This window comes from Myotis nattereri (genome assembly GCF_964212035.1).
Source record: "Myotis nattereri genome assembly, chromosome: 2".
In the NCBI taxonomy this organism is placed as follows: Eukaryota; Metazoa; Chordata; class Mammalia; order Chiroptera; family Vespertilionidae; genus Myotis; species Myotis nattereri.
In genome coordinates, this window is record NC_138076.1 from 127,722,413 (window position 1) to 127,745,560 (window position 23,148).

Genomic DNA, 23,148 nt, shown 5'->3' on the forward strand with positions numbered 1-23,148 from the left:
CTGCTAACCTGCCTGCCTGATCACCCCTAACCATGTTGCCTGCCTGCCTGATCACTCCTAACCACTCGCCTGCCTGCCTGATCACCCCTAACCGCCTCTGCCTTGGCCCCTGCCACTGCAACTTCATCTGGAAGGATGTCCGGAAGGACGTCTGGAAGGTTGTTTGGCTGTCTGGTCTAATTAGCATATTACACTTTTATTATTATAGATTTTACAGGTTATGAAACTATAATACCAAGGGGCAAGTAGCTTGCTTAAGGTCAACTTTTTTTAAAATTTCTTTATTGATTAAGGTATTACATATGTGTCATTATCCCCCATAACCCTCCCAACCCCCCCACTCATGCCCTCATTGAGGTCAACTTCTAAGAAGAGTACTTATAAACAATAACAACAGCTATCTGCTGTGTGCTCTCTAATTCCTAGTTTATATGCCCATCAAAGAAATGATGTTCCATCAGTGTTTGCAGAATTGATTTGAGGTGAGGAGGTTACACTTGAGCTGGCAGCTAATGTCTGACAGAGAAGAGAGGGCAGACCGGGCAAAGCTCTCATAAACACCAAGCACCCACAGCAGGCTGGGTGCTGGGACACAGGCAAAAACACTCTCCACCTGCTGCTCTGAGGCCCTAGGCTCCCTCTTCCTGATTCCTTTATCAAACCCTTGCAGACTTGTGACCTGGGGACCCTCCTGCTTCCTTCGAAAATGACTCCACACCCCATTCTCACCCTGCCTTACAGTGGCTCTCTCCTGTGTGCATGTTGAGTGCCCTGACAATTTTTATGGATAGCTACTAAGGCAAGGACACACCACTGTGAATAATGGAGGTGGCCCATGGGGCTGTTCACTCTGCATTGGAAGAGTCCCCCAGGAGCTACCCAGGATGGAGGGAGCCGGGCAGCAGTGCTCCTCAGCCTGGGCTGCACAGTGGCAATTCCTGTGCAGTTTTTTAAAATGCCGATGCCTAGAGTGCCCCCTCAAATCAATTAATCAGGATCCCTGGGGTTGGGCCCCAGGCACTGGTGCTTTTAAGTTCCCAGGGAATTCACTGGCTGAGACCCACTGCAGAGGAACTCCATCTCCCTCTCTCTGCCTTGGTCTCCTTGCACTAGTTTTAGAACAGTGTATGCTTTCCAGGTGAGCTCTGGAGAGCAAGCAGGGCCAGGTAGGCCTGACTTTCAGAAAGCCTTGTGGAAATGAGCCCGCCCCCTGTGGCTGGCCATGCTGCAGGCTTGTGCTTCTGGACATCATAGCCTGGTTGGTATCGATGCTGAAGAGAAAGCAGTACCTCTCCGCTGTCTCCTGAAGGAACAGGATGGCAGTGAGAATTGGATCTCTATCCTCAGGGCTGCAGCTGTCCTTTTCTGAATAGCATCTGGAGATTTCTACTCCTTAGACATACCTATATGTCCTTTGCAGACTAGAAGCTCAATCCCCAAGGGAATATGGGGTGCAGTGATCTACCCACCCCTTCCTCACACTCAGATTCTCTCTCCAGTGCCAAATGCAAAGGATCCAAGTTGTGTGTTTGTTAAGGCAAATGGCACTGTCCTTACAAATCTCTTGATTTGGCTTTTAGCAATAGTGGTCTTTGATCTGAGGTATCCCGCCCCACCCCGACCCTGCCACTGTACTTCTCTGGTTCCTTCTCCAAATTGAGGTAACAGCAGAGAGGAAATATGCCAGGGCTGACTGTCAGACCCTGAGCGTCGGATGAACAGATTGCTCTCGCACACGTTTCTGTGAAAGAGAGGGCTAAGGGACTACTTGGCTGTCGCCACCAAGTAGCCCTGTTCGCCTGCCTCCTTTGGCTTTTATTGTCATAACAGCTTGACTAAAATTAACCTCTAGGTACAATCAGCAGGGTAAGCATCCTTGAGAAAGCACATGCTTCTACAAGATTGGGGTTGAAAGACTACACATAGAGAGTCTAGCAAAACACCCCAGGGGATCAGACTTGTTTGGGAAAGCCAAGGTCGGGGCTGCCGCCTTTGTCAAGGTCCCCTCAGAGGTCTCCAACCTTTCAGAGAATCCTCCTTACAGACATTCCAACAAAGTCACGTGCTTTTCCACAGAAACAGGCAGGAAACAATAGATAAAGGCATCAGACACAACAGCCTGCACAAAAATAGAGGAGTTGTTATCACTATTCTAGTATTATCACCATTAGTAGTATTGTGGCTAACATTTATTGCATATGGCTCATGTTCTCAACACTGTGCTAAGCACTCTCCAGGCATCTGGCATTTTTTCTCTCACCCAATCCTCTGAGGCAGGAAATACCACCATTTACAGAGAAGAAAGGGAAAGCCACACAAAAAGCAATGCTTTGACTCTTTTTAAAAGAAAGATTAGTGGTTCTCAGAATCACCTAGAACTTACTAGAAATGCAAATATTCTTTGTCCAGAGGCAAATTCATGGGCACACAACCAGTGTTTTCACACAGAGCCCACAGTTGGAGTTTAACTTTATCTTTAAACTAGAGGCCCGGTGCACTAAGTTTGTGCATGGGGGGGTGTCCCTCAGCCCAGCCTACCCCCTCTCCAATCTGGGAACCCTCGAGGGATGTCCGATTGCTCTCATGATCTACCCGTGATAAACGGGCAGTCAGACATCCCTCTCACAATCCAGGACTGCTGGCTCCCAACCGCTCACCTGCCTGCCTGATCGATGCCTAACTGCTCCCCTGCTGGCTCAATTTCCCCTAACTGCCCTCCCCTGCAGGCCCGGTCACCCCTAACTGCCCTCCCTTGGCAGCCTGTCACCCCCAACTGCCCTCCCCTGCACACCTGGTCCCTCCCAACTGCCCTCCCCTGCACACCTGGTCCCTCTCAACTGCCCTCCCCTGTTGGCCTGATCGCCCACAGCTGCCCTCCCCTGCCGGCCTGATCACCCACAACTGCCCTCCCCTGCTGGCCTGATCGCCCACAACTGCCCTGCCCTGCTGGCCATCTTGTTTGTGCCCACATGGGGGCGGCCATCTTGTGTGTTGGAGTGATGGTCAATTTGCATATTACCTCTTTATTATATAGGATGAATGTTTCTTACATGAAGTCTGATTGGAGCAAGTTGGTGGAGGAAGGGCTTGGAGTCTAGGCTCACACACAGTCCTGCCTCCCATTGCTTCCAGGGAAGAGTTCTATGCCACTTAGTCCCCACCCTCCCTGCCCAGAAGCCCTGTCACCCTCCACCTGAGAGGCAGGCAGATTGCCTTGATGAAGGGGCTTGTGTGTGCCTTTGTCCTCTGCCTCTGGCTTGCACACAAGTGGGGGAGGCATGGGTTGGATGCACACCCCTCGGTGCTCAGGCCAGGGCAAGGTGGCAGCTGTCCCCAGCCTAGGTTGGCAGCACTGCTGTGAGAGACGTTTCAGGGGCCTCTGGCCTCCCTGATCCAGGTACTAAGCGTGTCCTAGTGTGGAGGCTGCATTTCCTCGAGGTGCTAGGGGCCAGGGGCCTGTGGGAAGGGGAGGCTGACTCCCCACCCTATGCAGGGCCCCACATTTTCCTTTTACACCAGAGCCTATGATTACATAGCAGCCCTATCTCTGGGGCGCCCAGACCACCTGAATGCACACTCTCGTGGCCTGCCCGGCCATGTCCAGGTGAATTAGATGCACACGGAAGTTTGCGAGCCATTGAGTTACAGGGACGCAAGGAGAAAGCTTGAAGGAGGAGGTGGTACAGCACAGTGGAGAGGAGAGCAGCAGTCTGGGAGTCAGACACCTGGGGCTCACATCCCACTCGTTTGCAGAGTGACTGTGAGTTACTTCACTCTCTGTCTCTGTAAAGGCGCATTAGATATTGTAAAGCTTGTAGAGCAATGTCAAGGAGCCACAGTGCTTGACAAATGGCAAGCACGCCATAAATGGGTGTGTTTTTGTTTTTGTCTTCGTTTTCTGAAAAGCAGCAGGATGGCACTCACAATCTTTCCCCAAAACAGGGGCTTCATTTTACACTTCATTTTTGGCTTTATTTTAAATTCTAGGCGTCCTCCAGATGCTCTTCCCCAGGTACTCCTCAGTGTCATGTTTAAATACCCCATCACTCCGATTCTGCCCTAAACACATTTCCATCACCTCACTGTGAGGGCTAATTTTATGTGTCAACTTGACTGGGCTGAGCAATGCCCAGACAGCTGATGAACGTTATTTCTTGGTGTGCCTCTGAAGGTGTTTTTGGAAGAGTTTAATATAGGTAGACTGAGGAAAGAAAATCACCTACAGGACAGGCGTAGCCTAATACATTGAGGGCCAGAAGAGAAAGAAAAAGCAGAGGAAAAGTGAATCTGTTCTGTGTGTGCAGGGACGTCCATCTTCTGGCCTCAGACATCAGCACTCTTGGTTCTTGGACCTCCAGACCCAAAGTGGGACTGATATCATCACGCCCCTCGTCCACCCTTCCTCAGGCCTTTGACTTGGACTGAATGACCCCGTGGCTTTCCTGGTCCTCCAGCCTGCAGACAGCAGCTCATGAGCCTCTATTGGTACCGTTTCTCTGGAAATCCCTGCTAAGGCAATCACTTTACAGGGGTCCTCAAACTACAGCCCGCGGGCCACATGCAAATACAAATATTGTATTTGTTCCCATTTTGTTTTTTTACTTCAAAATAAGATATGTGCAGTGTGCATAGGAATTTGTTCATAGTTTTTTTTTAAACTATAGTCCGGCCCTCCAACGGTCTGAGGGACAGTGAACTGGCCCCATGTTTAAAAAGTTTGAGGACCCCTGCTTTACATCTTATTGGATTCTTCAGACAGGAGCTTCCTGGATCTGAGGAATCTCTTTCACTTCTTTTACAAGAACTAGCATTTGAATAACCTTTCAGCCTCCTGCTGATTTTAAAGGATCAGTTCACATCTTACCGGAATTTTCAGACACTTCCTAGCCTCCTCTGAATGCTACTTTGCCAACACTGTGGTTGTGTCCAGCCCAGATTCCCTGGCTGCTTCAGGCTCATAGCTGCACCTTCCCTGGACAATTGCCTTTGACCCATGGAAGCCACCTTGCTCAGAACTGTTATTCGGTCCCCAAGAGCAGCCACAGCCAATGGCTAGCTGATATGGGGTTGGAGCAACTTTGTGGTATTGTACTTTGGTGTTTTCTGACATCACTTCTGACACCAAATGTGTAGTTTTTCCAACCAATTCTTCAATACCAGCTGGGTGTTCAGCCATTCGGTTCTAACACTACCTGGAGTTAGTTAGGTCAGGTCGCACAGGTAAAGGGCTCTGTCCCACAATATTGTCCCCACTTCAGGTGCCAGCCCCAAATGGGGACCCCATGTGACCCACACTTCCACCTGACCAACACAAATTCAAGGGTTCCCATGCTTACTATTATAATTCCTTGCAAAGGATACAAATAAACAGCCAGATGAAAAGTTATGCAGGGTCCCCAGCGCAGAGGCTTCTGTCCCTGTGGAGTTGGGGCATGCCACCTTCCTCCGGGCACGTGGATGTGTAAACCAACCCAGAAGCTCCTCAAATTCTGACTTTTAGGTGTTTTATGGAGGTTTCCTTACATGGGCATGATTGGTTAAATAACTGACCATTGGCGACTGACCTCAATCTCCAGCCCCCCTGCCCTCCCCAGAGGTGGAGGTGTGGGGCTGAAAGTTCTAAGCCTCTCATCATGCAGTTGCTTTTTCTGCTAATCAGCCCCCATCCTGAAGCTATCTAGGGCCCCACAGGACTCACTCATTGGTATACAAAAGATCTTTTCTAAGGGTTTTGGGAGCTCTGTGCCAGGATTCAGGGACAAAGACCAGATACATATTTTTTATTATAGCACAGGTACAAGTCATCCTTCAACGCTCCTCCTAGGATCAGGCTGTGTCCACCCCTTTGCTAGCTTCTCACTGTCCTGCCTCACTCATATCCTCAAAATTGCACACAGCCCTCTGCTGGCTCTGCTTTTGGAGAGTCCAGCCTAACATACCTGTAGCTTTCTCCTCCCACATGTGTTCGTGTGACTCCTTTGAGAGCTCCTGGAGGTTTAATCCATATCTAGTTGATCTTTGCCTTCCTTTAACACCTACATGATGCCTTGCGCATATAAAATGCTCAGTATATTTTGTGGAATGAGTATTTCATATTTTGAAATTATTACATGACTGGGGAGGACTGTTAAATGACTGGCTTATTTTTTCTAATTCCCATTCTGCACTTTGACCCCCAAAACTTGGCACACGGACAGTTTAACTCTCCCCGCTGAAGACGAAGGCAAAGGATTTCAAGAAACTGTTCAACAACAGGCCACTTCCATCTGGTGCCAGAGATAAAGAAATCTGGTTAGTGCCTCAAGTATCTCTGTTCTTTCTAACTTTGCTGTTCGATCAAGTTAAACAGTCCCTAAGAGTAAATAAATGTGGCAAAGATAAAACAAATATTTTTTTCCAATTGGATTGGTTCATTCTTTTTGTAGGTCAGATGAGGGAGAACCAGAATGTTTTGATTAAATAAGCTATTGCCATGAAAGGACTGGCTTGTTTACTAACAGGCTTCATGATCACCAGATGCCATTGAATTCATTGCTTGTTTAATTATAAATTATCCAGAGTGATGGTGACCCCATACTACTAGTAATGGTAATGATGATAAATGACATTAATTGCATGTATCAGCCATTGCTCTAGTACTTTACACGTATTAATTGATTAATCCCCCATCACAACTCTATGAGGTAGGTAACTTTAATAGCCCCATTTTACACATGAAAAACTGGGCCTCATGTGTTAAATAACTTGCCCAAGCATAAAAGTTCTAAGGGACAGAGCTGGCTGTGACCCTGCATAGTCTGGCTCCAGATCTAGGCTTACTAAACACTATAGATATTGCCCGGTAGTATTAGTCATAACAACTGTTAACATTAGAGCAACATTGAGGTAAACACCGTAGTTTGCTGCCTCGAACAACCACTTCAAAAATACAACTAAAAGACGGAACAGACATCATCCAGAAACACAAGAAGGCTGGCTGAGTGGAAATTCTACAGCTAGGAGGAAAGAGAAAAACATACCGAGACTCAGAGGAGGTGCAGTGCTGAAGTAAAATACTAAGGTGCAGAGGTACATGCGGAGAGGGCTGGCGGCTGAGGGCACAGTTGTTGTTTTCAATCGGGAACTCGAGGGCAGCTTTCTCTCTGAGGGGCTTGCAGTGATTACCAGGACATTGAGAAGCAGAGTCTCTGAGGACAGGACTGAGAGCAGCCATAACTGCTCACCCCGCTCTGTTGATCTCGTGGGACCTGCCCCGCCCAAGCCCTGCAGGGAGGCTTTTGCTGGATAGCCTCAGGCAAAGACTAGATTAGCACCTCCCTAGAGATCCAGGAGCCAGGAGCCACCCAGAGGTCAGAGTGGGACCATCCAGTTTGCAGCTCCGTGGAACCATAAAAGGACACACTCAGGGGGAAGACTCAGTGAGCACCAAAGCCCTATTGAAGCAAGTCTTGCCCCAGAGGGGTGTCTCCAGCACAGAAGTTCTCCCACTGCAGACACAGCTGATTCTCACAGCCAATTGGCCTGGAGGTCAATTCCTCACAGTGATAACTACAACAATCAAGGCTTAACTACAACAAGACTGTGCACAAAGACCACAAGGGGGTGCACCAAGAGTGTCTTCCTCAGGTAATTGGGGAGGCTGAACCCCAATTCACTGGTCCCTAGAAGACACTCAGCACAGGAAACCACTTTATCAACACAGGGAAGCATAAAAAATGCAGAGACAAAGAAACAGGACACAAATGACAGAAATGGAGGAAAGCAAACTACTGGATATAGAGTTCAAAACCACACTTTTAAGGTTTTTCAAGAATTTTCTAGAAACTGCTAATAAACTTAATGAGATCTACAAGAACTCTAATGAGACCCTCAAGGTTATGATAAAGGACCAACTAGAAATTAAGCATACACTGACTGAAATAAAGAGTATTATACAGACTCCCAACAGCAGACTAGAGGATCACAAGAAGCAAGTCAACGATTTGAAATGCGAAGAAGCAAAAAACACCCAACCAGAAAAGCAAAATGAAAAAAGAATCCAAAAATACGAAGATAGTGTAAGGAGCCTCTGGGACAGCTTCAAGGGTACCAACATCCGAATTATAGGGGTGCCAGAAGATGAGAGAGAGCAAGATATTGAAAACCTATTTGAAGAAATAATGACAGAAAACTTCCCCTACCTGGTGAAAGAAATAGACTTACAAGTCCAGGAAGCACAGAGAACCCCAAACAAAAGGAATCCAAAGAGGACCACACCAAGACACATCATAATTAAAATGCCAAGAGCAAAAGACAAAGTGAAAATCTTAAAAGCAGCAAGAGAAAGAAAGTCAGTTACCTACAAGGGAGTACCCATACGACTGTCAGCTGATTTCTCAACAGAAACTTTGCAGGGAAGAAGGGAGTGGCAAGAAATATTCAAAGTGATGAATGCCAAGAACCTACAACCAAGATTACTTTATCCAGCAAAGCTATCATTCAGAATTGAAGGTCAGATAAAGAGCTTCACAGATAAGAAAAAGCTAAAGGAGTTCATCACCACCAAACCAGTATTATATGAAATGCTGAAAGGTATCCTTTAAGAAGAGGAAGAAGAAGAAAAAGGTAAAGATACAAATTATGAACAACAAATACACATCTATCAACAAGTGAATCTGAAAATCAAGTGAATAATCTGATGAACAGAATGAACTGATGATTATAATAGAATCAGGGGCATAGAAAGGGAGTGGACTGGCTATTCTTGGGGGGTGGGGGGGAGGGGTGTGGGGGATGCGGGAAGAGACTGGACAAAAATCGTGCACCTATGGATGAGGACAGTGGATGGGGAGTGCGGGAGGAGGGTGGGGTGGGAACTAGGTGGAGGGGAGTTATGGGGGGGGAAAAGAGGAACAAATGTAATAATCTGAACAATAAAGATTTAATTAATAAAAAAACAAACAAAAAAAAAAACATTAGAGCAACATTTATTGAATCTTAACTATATGCCAGCAATGATTCTTAGTCATATGTGTTAACATTATTAATTCTCATTAAAAACTCCATCAGATAGGTATTTATCATCCTCGTTTTACTGCGGCACAGAGAAGGTAAGTAACTTGCCCAGTGTTACTCAGCTGGTGGACACCAGGTTTCCAGTCTGTTTGGAGTGACTTCGGAGGCAGCACTCTTAGGTCTTTCTGCTCTTGCTCGCAGGTAAGCTTTGAGTGTGTGGGACAGGTGCACAGTGCCATCAACCACACTCTGTAGAGACCATGTCCCTGAGAGAACATCCAGGGTGTTACGGAACAAGAGGTCCCACAGACCTAGTCTTCCCCACACATCTGTTCTGATCTATTTGTTTGCCTGCCCAGAGTTTTCCTTCTTCTTTAGATAAGAGCACTCAAGTTTCCTTTTGGGGGAAATATATTAGTTTTCTATCATTGCCATAACAAATGATCATAAACTTAGTGGTTTAAGACAACACAAATTGCCCTGGCCAAGTAGCTCAGTTGTTTGGAGGGCCATTCCGTACACCAAAAGGTTGTGGGTTCGATCCTTGTTCGGGTGCATTCTGGAGGCAACTGATCAAGGTTTCTCCCTGACACTGATGTTTGTCTCTCTCCCTTCACTCTAAAATCAATAAACAGCCCAGCTGGTGTGGCTCAGTTTGTTGATTTGTTGATGATAGCCATTCTGACAGGTCATGAGGTGGTGGCTCATTATGGTTTTGATTTGCATCTCTTGGATGATTAGTGACTTTGAGCAGTTTTTCATGTCTCTTAGCCTTCTGTATGTCCTTTTGTTAAGTTGTATGAGTTCCTATATATTTTGAAGATTAACCCCTTATCAGATGTATCATTGACAAATATGTTCTGCCCTGCAATGGGCTCTCTTGTTATTTTGTTGATGGTTTATTTTGCTGTGCAAAAGCTTTTTATTTTGATGGAGTCCCATTTGTTTATTTTCTCCTTAGTGTCCGTTGTCCTAAGAGAGGTATCAGTAAAGACATTGCTACAAGAGATGTCAGAAAATTTACCGCCTATATTTTCTTCTAGGATTTTTATGGTTTTGCAACTTACATTTAAGTCTCTTATACATTTTGAGTTTATTCTCGTGTGTGGTGTAAGATGGTGGTGTTTCTCTCTTCTTTTCTTTTTTCTTTCTTTCTTTTTTTTTTTTTGCATGTATCTGTCCAATTTTCCCAACAACATTTATTGAAGAGACTCTCTTTACTCCATTGTATGCTCTTGCTTCCTTTGACAAATATTAATTGAGCAAAATGGCTTGGGTCAATTTCTGGGTTTTCTGTTCTATTCCATTGATCTATATGCCTGTCATAGTGCCAATACTTGGCTGTTTTGATTACAATGGCTTTGTAGTATAGCTTGATATCCGGTATTGTGATCCCTATAACTTTATTCTTCTTTCTCAAGATTGCTTTGGCTATGTGGGGTCTTTTTTGATTCCATATAAATTTTTGGACTGTTTGTTCTAAATCTGTGAAATATGCCATTGGTATTTTAATAGGGATTGCATTGAATCTATAGGTTTCTTTGGGTAGTCTGAACATTTTAATAATGTTAATTCTACCAGTCCATGAACATGGCATATTCTTCCACTTGTTTATATTTTCCTCTATCTCTTTTTTCAATGTTCTGTAGTTTTCGGAGTACAGGTCTTTTACCTCCTTGATTAAGTTTATTCCTAATTTTACCTTAAATTTTTTGTTGCAATGGTAAATGGGATTGGTTTTTGGGTTGTTTTGTTTGTTTGTTTGTTTTTATTTTCTCTTTCTGAGAGTTCATTATTGGTGTATAAAAATGCCATCAAGCCCAGCCAGTGTGGCTCAGTTGGTTGAATGTTTCCCATGCATCAAGAGGACACTGATTGAATTTCCGGTCAGGTCATTCACCCGGGTTGGGGTCTTGGTCCACAATATGGGCATGTGTGAGGCAGATGATCAATGATTCTCTCTCATCACTGATGTTTTTATCTCTCTCTCACTCTCCCTTCCTCTCTCTCTAAAAAAATCAATAAAAATATACTTTTTAAATGCCATCGATTTCTAGGTGTTAATTTTGTATCCTGACCCTAACCGGTTTGTCTCAGTGGATAGAGCATCGGCCTGCAGACTCAAGGGTCCCAGGTTCGATTCCGGTCAAGGGCATGTGCCTTGGTTGCAGGCACATCCCCAGTAGGGAGTGTGCTGGAGGCAGCTGATCAATGTTTCTCTCTCATCGATGTTTCTGGCTCTCTATCCCTCTCCCTTCCTCTCTGTAAAGAATCAATAAAATATATTTTAAAAAAGAATTTTGTATCCTGCTACATTGCCAAACTCACTTATTAAATCTAGTAATTTTTTGGTGGCGTCTTTAGGGATTTCTATGTACAATATCATGTCATCTGTGAATAATAAGAGTTTTACATCCTTTCCAATTTGGATGCCTTTTATTTTTTCTTCTTGTCTGATCACTGCAGGTAGGACCTCCAGTACTATGTTGAGTAAAAGTTGTTAAAGCGGACAGCCATGTCTTGTTCCTGTTGTTAGGGGAAATGGTTTTAGGTTTTTCCCATTGAGTATGATGTTGGCTGTAGGTGTGTTATATATGGCCTTTATTATGTTGAGGTCTGATTCTTCTATCTGTACTTTGCTGAGAGTTTTTATCAAATATGTGTGTTGGGTCCAGCCAGTGTGGTTCAGTGGTTGATCATCCACCCATGAACCAGGAGGTTGAGGTTCAATTCCCAGTGAGATCACATGCCCAGATTGTGGGCTCAATCCCCAGTAGTGGGTGTGCAGGAGACAGCTGATTGATGATTCTCATCATCAATGTTTTTATCTCTCTCTCCCTCTTCCTTCCTCTCTCTGAAATCAGTAAAAACATATTTTTTTAAAAATTGCTGTTGGATTTTGTCAAATGCCTTTTTCTGCATTTATTGATATAACTATGTGATTTTTGTCTTTCAGTTTGTTTATGTGATGTATCACATTTATTGATTTGCATATATTGTATGAGCCTTGCATCCCTGAAATAAATCTCACTTGGTCATGGTGTATGATCTTTTTAATATATTGCTGGATCTGATTTGCTAATATTTTGTTGAGGACTTAGCATGTATATTCATCAGGGAAATTGGCCTATAATTCTCTTTCTTTGTAGTTTCTTTATCTGGTATTAGAATTAGGATAATGCTGGCCTCATAAAAAGAGCTTGGAAGTGTTCCTTCTTCTTGGGTTTTTTTGGGATCGTTTAAGGATGGGTGTTAGTTCTTCTTTGAATGTTTGGTAAAAATCCCCTGTGAAGCTGTCCAGGCCAGGACTTTTGTTTGCTGGGAGTTTTTTGATTACAGCTTCTATTTCATCAGTTGTTATTGGTCTATTCAGGTTTTCTGATTCTTCCTGATTCAGTTTTGGAAGGTTGCATTTTTCTAAGAATTTGTCCATTTCATCCAGGTTTTCCAGTTTGTTGGCATATAGTTGTTCATAGTAATTTCTTTTTTTTTCAATTAAGTCTTTATTGTTCAGATTATTACATTAGTTACTCTTTTTTCCCACCATAACTCCCCTCCACCCAGTTCCTACCCCACCCTCCGCCCTCACTCCCCACCCACTGTCCTCATCCATAGGTGCACGATTGTTGTCCAATCTCTTCCCTCACCCCCACACCCCTTTTCACCCCCAAGAATAGTCAGTCCATTCCCTTTCCATGTCCCTGATTCTATTACAATCACCAGTTCATATTGTTCATCATATTATTTATTCACTTGATTTTTAGATTCACTTGTTGATAGATGTGTATTTGTTGTTCATAATTTGTATCTTTACCTTTTACTTCTTCTTCCTCTTCTTAAAGGATACCTTTCAGCATTTCATATAATACTGGTTTGGTGGTGATGAACTCCTTTAGCTTTTTCTTATCTGTGAAGCTCTTTATCTGGCCTTCACTTCTGAATGATAGCTTTGCTGGATAAAGTAGTCTTAGTTGTAGGTTCTTGGTATTCATCACTTTGAATATCTCTTGCCACTCCCTTCTTCCCTGCAAAGTTTCTGTTGAGAAATCAGCTGACAGTCGTATGGATACTCCCTTGTAGGTAACTGAGTTTCTTTCTCTTGCTTCTTTTAGGATTCTCTTTTTGTCTTTTGCCCTTGGCATTTTAATTATGATGTGTCTTGGTATGGTCCTCTTTGGATTCCTTTTGTTTGGGGTTCTCTGTGCTTCCTGGACTTGTAAGTCTATTTCTTTCACCAGGTAGGGGAAGTTTTCTGTCATTATTTCTTCAAATAGGTTTTCAATATCTTGCTCTCTCTCATCTTCTGGCACCCCTATAACTTGGATGTTGGTACACTTGAAGCTGTCCCAGAGGCTCCTTACACTATCTTCGTATTTTTGGATTCTTTTTTCATTTTGCTTTTCTGGTTGGGTATTTTTTGCTTCCTCATATTTCAAATCTTTGACTTGATTCTTGCGACCCTCTGGTCTGCTGTTGGGAGTCTGTATAATATTCTTTATTTCAGTCAGTGTATGCTTTCCAGTTGGTTCTTTATCACAACCTCGAGGGTCTCATTAGATTTCTTGAGGATCTCACTACATTTATCGGAGGTCTCACCAGTCTTTTCGAGGGCCTTATTAAATTTATCGGAGGCTTCTAAACAGTTCTTTAAAGACCTTAAAAGTGTGGTTTTGAACTCTATATCCAACAGTTTGCTTTCCTCCAATTCTGTTGTTTGTGTCCTGTTTCTTTGTCTCGGCATTTTTTATGCTTCGCTGTGTCGATAGAGTGCCTTCTGTGCTAAGTGTCCCAATTACCTGAGGTAGACACTCTTGGTGCACCCCCTTGTGGTCTTTGTGCACAGTCTTGTTGTAGTTAAGCCTTGATTGTTGTAGTTATCACTGTGAGGAATTGACCTCCAGGCCAATTGGCTGTGAGAATCAGCTGTGTCTGCAGTGGGAGAACTTCTGTGCTGGAGACACCCCTCTGGGGCAAGACTTGCTTCAATAGGGCTTTGGTGCTCACTGAGTCTGCCCCCTGAGTGTCCTTTTATGGTTCCACGGAGCTGCAAACTGGATGGTCCCACTCTGACCTCTGGGTGGCTCCTGGCTCCTGGATCTCTAGGGAGGTGCTAATCTAGTCTTTGCCTGAGGCTATCCAGCAAAAGCCTCCCTGCAGGGCTTGGGCGGGGTGGGTCCCAAGGGATCAATAGGGTGGGGGTAGCAATTATGGCTGCTCTCAGTCTTGCCCTCAGAAGCTCTGCTTCTCAGTGCCCCAGTAATTGCTGCAAGCCCCACGGAGAGAAAGCTGCCCTAGGGTTCTGAGCGATGCCAGACAGTCCCGCTTCTCCCATATGAGTCTGGGTCCCTAGAGACTCACCTGGAACTGGAGCTCAGAGCCTGAGACTACCTCCCGATTGAAAACGGCAACCGAGCCCTCAGCCACCAGCCCGCTCCGCATGCACTCCGCACCTTAGTATTTTACTTCAGCACTGCACCTCCTCTGAGTCTCGGTATGTTTTTCTCTTTCCTCCTAGTTTTAGAAGTTCCACTCAGCCAGCCTTCCTGTGGTTCTGGATGATGTCCGTTCCGTCATTTAGTTGTATTTTTGAAGTGGTTGTTCAAGGCAGCAAACTCCGGTGTTTACCTATGCCGCCATCTTGGTTTCTCCCCAGGCTTTTGTTTTTAGATGTGGTCTATCAGAAAAGATGGCTGCATTGAGGCCCATAGTAATTTCTTATAATCATTTGTATTTCTGTAGTATCAGTTGTTACTTTACCATTTTTGTTTCTGATTTTACTTGTTTGGGTCCTCTCTCTTTGTTTCTTGATGAGTCCGGCTAAAGGTTCATCAATCTTGTTTATCTTTTAATGAAACAGCTCTTGGTTTCATTGATTTGTTGTTTTTAGGATTTTTTTAGTCTCTATATAATTTATCTCTGCTCTAATCTTTATCATTTCCTTACTTCTACTTTTCTTGTTGTTCTCTAATTCTTTAAATTGTAGGTTTAAATAGTTTATTATTGATTGTTCTTGTGGGTGTTTTTGTTTTGTTTTGTTTTATGAACTTTCCTCTCAGGACTGCTTTTGGTATGTCCCATAGATTTGGGGTTGTTCTGTGTACATTTTAATTTGTTTCTAGGAAGTTTTTTATTTCTTACTTAATCTCATTGGTAACCTATTCATTGTTTAATAACATGCTATTTAGCCTCCATGTGTTTGAATGTTTTTGAGTGTCTTTATTGTAGTTGATTTCTAATTTCATCCCATTGTAATCTGAAAAGACAGTTGATATGATTTCAATTTTCTTGAATTTGTAGAGACTTGTTTTGTGTTCTAGCATGTGGTCAATCTTTGAAAATGTCCCAAGTGCACTTGAGAAGAATGTACATTCTGCAGCTTTGGGGTGAAATGTTCTGTAAATGTTAATTAAATCCATCTGATCTAGTGTGTCATTTAGAGTCACTGGGTTACTTCTCTTTGGCTTCTGCCATCACCATCACAACTTTCCTCAATTCCCATTCAATCTTCAATTCCCTCAATAATCCTTCTGCCCCACACTCCACTAAAAGTATTTTTGTTGAAGTTAAAAATTATAAACCTGCTGCCAAATTTGATGGACAGGGGGCATCACCACTTGGTATCTCAAGAGCTATCTCATATCTCAGCATGTCTAAATGGAATTCACCATCTTTCCCCTGCAGTCCTTATCTGGTGTTGAGTCTGCCCAGCTGCATGGCTCCCCTCCATCTGGAAACAGTATTGCTTTTATTTGCAGTAACTCAACGTAGTTAGGATGTGATTTCCAATCCAACACTGCTGACTTCTTGATTTTGGACTCCTGGCCTCCAGAACTGTGAGAAAATAAATTTCTGTTGTTTTAAGACACCCAGCTTGTGGTAATTTGTTAGCATCCACCAAACACTAATACATTCTGTTTCATTCTAATGGGTGGGGGCAAATAAATCCTGCTTAGGAGATCTGACCTAGATATAGAAAGTAGGAAATTTCATAGCTTCTTCAGGGCAGGTCTGCTTGTTTGAAAGATAGTCCAACTGTTACTGGATGAAGTAGGTTGTCCCCTTCCCCACTGGGTACTGCTGGGGGTGGAGTCCTTACAAGATCTCAAGAAAAAAAATTTTCTGAGACTCACATGGGAAAGTGATTTGTGTGTGTGTGTGGAATTAAACTTCTGGGTTTCCAAAGTCCTATTTCCCTTAATCCAGTCCTGGAAGAAGTGTAACTGGGGTTTCAGTAGAGGAGCCAAGTCCAGTTCAGCATTAGGCTGCAGTGCATTAGTCCATTGTGTGTGGGGTTCACATGGCTATGGGCCATTTGGGCAAATTCTGGAGAGTGCACTCTAAGATACAAGAGTCCCAAGAACAGTAAGAGCACAAGAGCACCAGAGAGAGAACTCCTTTGTTCAGGGGATTAAATATCCCAAATTTTGTGCCCTTGCAGTGACCACACCCATTTTAGTCAAAGACCTTTGTTCTTTTTTTTTTTTTTTTTACAGCATTTTTTTTTTAAATATATTTTATTGATTTTTTACAGAGAGGAAGGGAGAGAGATAGAGAGTCAGAAACATCGATGAGAGAGAAACATCGACCAGCCGCCTCCTGCACATCTCCCACTGGAGATGTGCCCGCAACCCAGGTACATGCCCTTGACCGGAATCGAACCCGGGACCCTTCAGTCCACAGGCCGACGCTCTATCCACTGAGCCAAACCGGTTTCGGCAGACCTTTGTTCTTAAGTGTTACTAACAAGCACCTTCCTATGTCACGCCAACTTTCCTGGGCATGTGTCTATCTCCCCTTCATTGGACCCTAGGGAGTATAAAGTTACAGGTCCCTAGTAAAGCTGTCCAAATGACAGGCCTATAACAGCTGGCTTCTCCCTTTGCTCCTTTCCAGGTATTAATAACTAGGTTAATTACAACAGTATTACAGTCACCAATCTTTCCAGAATAAGATAATTACCATATTGGCACAGATACTAGCTCACCAAAATAGGACCCTCTATCTCTTCCAGCAGCCCTCATTAATTATACCTTGAAGTTGTAGGTTGTTCTCTCTCTGGTAGACAGAGGATAGACTTTTCTTGTATAATAAGAAAAATTTTAAGTTTCATTGAACAGCTTTCCCAGAAAGCTTAACATTAATTTCCTTTGTAATTTTTGGTAATAAGTGCTGATAGCAAATGTCCTTGCCAGCTTTTGTAATCCCAATGACATCACAAACTTCTATCACTGTAGGAAATTGTTCTCCTAGATGGCCATGATAACATTAACTGCTGGGAGAGGAAAAACGAAACAGGAAATTCTGTATTCAGCTGTAAACTGATAAATGAAGGAGGAACTGGTCTTTAAAATAAGTTCCCTTAGCTAAGCAGCATTCTCAATTACTTGGCTTTATTTATTTATTTCTTTATTTATTTATTTGGCTTTATTCAGTCTATTTATTCCCATAACCTAGTCAAAAAATTGGGGAGTATAAACCAGACTTCCTCACTTTGGAAGTCCCCAGGTCACATTATTGCATGTCAGGCATGAGCAGAGGGGCTAAGAAAAGACTCAGGCACAGGGTAAGGAGATAATTTTTAGGAAGAAAAGAAAGAAAAAGAAAAGGAGAGAAAAGAAAAGAAATACAGATGGCCAATAAACATTTGAGCTGGGCAATCTGACTAATTATATTAGTCAGGTTTCTTCTAGGAAACAAAACCATCAGGTTGTATGTGTATATAAAGGTTGGGCTTTATTTTAAGGAATTAGATTATGCGTTGTGGGGGCAGGCAAGTCCAAAATATGCAGAGGAGGTGAGCAGGCTGGAGACTCAGGGAAAACTGACCTCAGTCTTTTCTCTTAAGGCCTTTTTCAACTGATTGGATGAGGCCCACCCACATTATGGAAGGTAATCTGTTTTACTCAAAATATACTTATTTAAATGTTACTCTCATCTAAAAAATATCTTCACAGCAGCATCTAGACCCCTATTTGACCAAAAGTTGGGCACCACAGACTAGCCAAGTTGACACATAAAATCAGCCATCATACTAATTTTTAAAAAGTAAATATAACTGGCAATAAGCCATTTTTCACCCAGCAGGTGTGCAAAGACTGAAAAGAACCACACCCAGCTTTGTTGAGAGATAACATAACACTCATATACCTTTGATGGGGCACAGACACCAAATACTTTTCTATAGGACAGCTTGGCAGTATCAAAATATCCAATGTGCATACTCTTTGACCCCACAATTCCACTTTCAATAACTTAGCATAAGGGGAGATTCAAACAGGTATGAAACTACAGTTATTTGTGGGTGCTCCAGCAATGTTATATATAATAAAAATTGGAAACAGCTTCAATGTCCAGCAGTTGGGGACACATTTAAGTAAGGCACAGCTCAGGGATACCGTGGGGTTGGTTCCAGACCATTACAATTGCTGGGAGCCGGTCCATCCTTGCTGTTTCAAGGGACCTGGCATATATGGCATACTGTTCTTAATACGTTTGCTCACCTTCTTGGCACTATGTGTTTTAACCAAGGTCACCTCTCCGAGAAAGGTTGTTTCCCCAGGCAGGGATTTTTCCCTGAAGTTAGGGAGGGAATAAAACCCCTTAACTAAGTGCCAGGCGGGTAATTAATCACTTTAACTACGAACAATCATGCTTAAGCTACATAATCTTTACTCCCTGGAATGGAGATAAGAAACGCCCTAACCTTTGGAATAGAGATTGATAGGATTGGAATCAACTGGTATAAATACAGATGTAACAAGACAACAGGACACAGAACCTACACAGAACCTAGACACAGAACCTAGAGACAGAACCTAGAGAAAGAACCTAGAGACAGAACATGGCAAAAGATCCTGGACAGAAACTGGCCACAGAACCTGGAGACAGAACCTAGCGAGAGAACCTGGCTACAGAACCTGGATAGAACATGGTAAGAGAACCTGACTAGAACCTGGTGACTGAACCTGGCTGGAGAACCTAGCAAGGGAACATGGCTACAGAACCTGGCTGGAGAACCTGGACAGAACCTGTCTGGAGAACCTAGCGAGGGAACATGGCTACAGAACCTGGCTGGAGAACCTAGCAAGAGAACATGGACACAGAACCTGGCTGGAGATCCTAACCAGAACTTCGCTGGAGATCCTGACCAGAACTTGGCTAGAGATCCTGGCTAGGCTGCTGATCAACTGAACGCTGTCTCCGTGTCCTTCCTTCTTTGCTGACTCCGTCCACACCTTTGGGGACCCCTGGACCTGCTGGGGTTGGACCCCAGCATACAATAAAGCAGGTATTGCAATAAAGCAAGTCATAATCCTCTTGCTGGCAGAGGGTCTTACCTTCAATTTGTGAAAAACACAACCTTGTGCAGTACAATAAAGGGAAGTGTAATAAAATGAGGTATGTCTATACATCTATACAATGGAATACATTCTAGACTTTAGAAAGAGTGAGATGTTTATATTCCTAGAAATGAACTGGTCTTTACAGTATCATGTTGAATGAAGAAAGCAGATTTCAGAACATTATTTATACTTTCATTTGATCTCATGTATATACAATTGAAAAAGTAAATTGATATATTTCCTAAAAAGCACATTTACCAAAATCATAAGTGTGGTTATCTCTGGGTGGTAGGATTTCTGGTTATTTTTTGTTACAGTTATTGAGGGCTTGTTATGTGTCAGGCATTCTTTTAAGTACATTACATGGATTAGATTCATTTAATAATCTATGTTGTTTGCATTTTTAAAGAAAACAAAAACATGTATCTTTTCCCAAAAAAACTATGAAGCCATTTTTAAACCCATCCTTTCTATTCTCATACATGGGCAGCCCTTGTTTCTAAAGTCCACAACGTTGGGAGTCTGAAACTGCTTTATGCAGATCCCAGCCAGTGTTATTACTGGGAATTTCCCACTTTACAAAAAGTTGACATTCTCCCATTGCTGTTGGGGTTTTTGCTTGTTTGATCGTTTATTATGGACTGAGTCAGTGAATAGCGTGTTCCCTTTCAACCCTCATTCTTGGTCCTAACCAACGTTCTCTCATATGCAGCCCTTCTAATGTATTTAATAGATTTCTTTTTTTAATTTCAGAGAAGAAAAGAGAGAGATCAATTATGAGAACCATTGATCGGCTGCTTCCTGTACACCCCCTACTGGGGATTGAGCCCACAACCCACGTATGTGCCCTGACCTGGAATCAAACTGTGACCTCCTGGTTCATAGGTCAATGTTCAAACACTGAACCATGCCAGCCGGGCCCTTCTAATGTATTTAATGTCTCATTTTGTTACTGTGTATTCTTATACAATATGCATTATTTGGTAAGTCTGTATGTTTAATTTACCTAAATGGTTTGATCTTATAGTTCATTCAAGGGTTCTCCCTGCCTCTCCCCTTTACCCATCCAGGGACAGTACCCACTTAATGCTCTCACTGTTTCTGTTGTTCCCGCCTGGGGGTTTCCGGAGCAGCACGAGTGTCCTCTACCAGCCCTCCATCAACCACTCACTCCTAATCATGTGGCTTGCCCCAGCACTTAAGGTTCATTAGACCATCCAAAAGACAACTTGGCTTTTTTTTTCTTCATGTGTGTAATCCTCTCTACTGAGAAACATGGTACAAGTTCCCCATTTTCCAGCTGGAAGGAATTGTAAAGCTAGCAATGAGTGCCTCGTTGACAGAAGTCCTTGCAGATCCCAAACTTAGGTGGCTGGGCAAGGCACTATCTTCCAGCTCTCTCCCGTCCAAGTAACTCCTCTGCCCTCCTAAGTCACATTCTCTTCTCCACTGGGTTCCCAGATTGTGAAAATGTTCACATATGAAGGCCTGATCTTCAGCCCAAAACTCCTTTATGTATTCTCCAGAAGACCTAACATGTCCTAGATCATCTCCCAGCTCGAGAGCTCAACATTCACAAAAGGAATAGGAACGTGTGTGATGAGTCCCCACTGTGACCTTTCTATAGTTTCTGCCTTCTACTCATCCCACTGGCTGCCTTTAACTGTAGTTTGATTTAATCTGCAGAAAAATGCTAGGGGTAGGCATGGTCAGAGTGGGGTTATCTCGAAGATAATGACGCATAAGTTTCAAGGCCCCTATCTGGTAAAGTCCCTAGGATAAGTCCTAACAATGTGTTCACGAGAGTACATGTTTTGTTAAATTTGCACAATTGAGACATTTTAATGCTTTGTAAGCACTATCATGTCTTCTCGTTATAATACTTTTATCCTAAAATTATTATTTTCCCAAAGTATAATGCTTCCCTTCAACTCCTGAAGCTCGGTCTTCCCACACAGTGAAGCACAACCACACATCCCAAGGCCTGACTGGACCTGGTGGCTCTGTCCTGATCTTAATTTTGAAACACTCCTATTGCAGCTGGACTCCTGATTTCCACTTACCAAGTGTAGCCCATGGCTCAGAGTATGGCTTCCAACCCATACCTTTTTGTTGGTTTTCTTTCTGTACCTCTTCCCACCATTCCCCTTCTCTCTCTCTGCACCACTCCTTCCTTTCTCTCTCTCTCTCTCTCTCTCTCTCTCTCTCTCTCTCTCTCTCTCTCTCTCTCTCCTATATGTGGTTTGGTTGAAATATATATATATATGCCTAAGCAACAGTCTAACCCAGGGGTGGGCAAACTTTTTGACTCGAGGGCCACAATGGGTTCTTAAACTGGACTGGAGGGCCGGAACAAAAGCATAGATGGAGTGTTTGTGTGAACTAATATAAATTCAAAGTAAACATCATTACATAAAAGGGTACGGTCTTTTTTTTCAATAGTTTTATTCATTTCAAACGGGCCGAATCCGGCCCACGGGCCGTAGTTTGCCCACGGCTGGTCTAACCGCTCAACCGCTCAACCGCTCGACCTGTAGCTATGACGCGCACTGACCACCATGGGGCAGACGCTCAATGCAGGAGCTGCCCCCTGGTGGTCAGTGCACTCCCACAGCGGGAGCATCGCTCAGCTGACCAATGGGTATCAGACGCCAGGTTCATGGCTGGCAAGCACAGCTGCAGAGGCATGAGCCTCTCCCACGGACACTCCCCCTGAGCACCCCTCACCCATCTGGACCAGGACTGGGCATGAGCCTGAAGCCACTTCTCAGTCATGGGCAGCTGGTATCGCCCTAGGATGGGCACATGGAGACTGCAGCGAGTGGCATCGAGCCTACCGAGCTGGCACAGCAGGGCTGGGATGAGCGGGAGTGGCATGGCGCCCAGCCCGGGCTCAGGCTCCACACCAGCTGCCTGCCACTTCGTGTACTACTACATCCCTGGGGGATGTAGAACTGCTGGTTTTGGCCGATCCCCGCAGGCCAGGCTGAGGGACCCCACCAGTGCACAAATCCATGCACCAGGCCTCTGGTTTAAGTATAAGAAGCTGAAGTGCAGATTGGCAAAAAGCCAGTTTTTAAAAATGAGTTCAAATGTACCAGGCAAACACTTTCAAGAATGCCCGCAGCTGCCAGTCTTTAGAGAACAAAAGTAGGAATCAGGCTTGTGTGGCAGGTGCTCTGTCTGAGTCTATGGAACCATGGTATTTAATGAGGTAGAAATATTTCCAACTCTTCACCTAACAAAAGAGTAAATGAACAAAATTCCTTTAAATTAGAAAAGTTCCTCAAACCAACATCTCAGCAAAAATTTTAGCCACAAAAACAGTGCTCAAGAACTATTAAGTGAATAGAACCTCATTTTAGAGGAAAGCACCCCACTATTGGATATTGTTTTCATCTAAAATATCCTGGAAAAGAGGTCTTCCACTGGCCTATTTTCAAGATCAAGTTTTTGGAGTCTTTTTTGGGGGGCTGGGGGGGGGTAATTATTTCTTCTTTTCCCCTTGTAAAATGCTTTTCCAGGGTATTAACCCTTTTTGTTTGTTTGTTTTTATTCTTGGTTATTGTTGTTTTTGTTAAATGTTACCCTTCATTTTCTGGCAGATATTTAAATCATTTTTTCTGGTTATAAAAGTAATCCACTCATGTATGATTGAACAAATATTTTACTGAGTGCTTACAATATTTCAGACCCTATTCTAGGTGCTTCTTTCACTAGAAATTTTTTATCATATTTTATAAGCAGCTCAATAATTCACTTAGTCATTCTCTTTTTGTTAAACATTTAGACCATTTCCAATTTCTTCCTG

General features: G+C 43.5%; 1 protein-coding gene across 2 annotated transcripts in view; it reads right to left on the reverse strand.

The window, feature by feature from the left end:
* Positions 1 to 23,148, reverse strand: part of MRPL42 (mitochondrial ribosomal protein L42) — a 136,346-nt gene that overhangs the window by 24,051 nt on the left and 89,147 nt on the right. Inside the window, exon 6 of one of the 2 annotated variants that reach the window (XM_081083749.1) lies at positions 15,660 to 15,825. In XM_081083749.1, coding sequence (XP_080939875.1) covers positions 15,660 to 15,825 — 166 coding nt within the window. Of the gene's footprint in view, positions 1 to 13,402; positions 15,826 to 23,148 lie in introns of those variants that run through there. The other variant, XM_081083750.1, reaches the window with a different exon arrangement.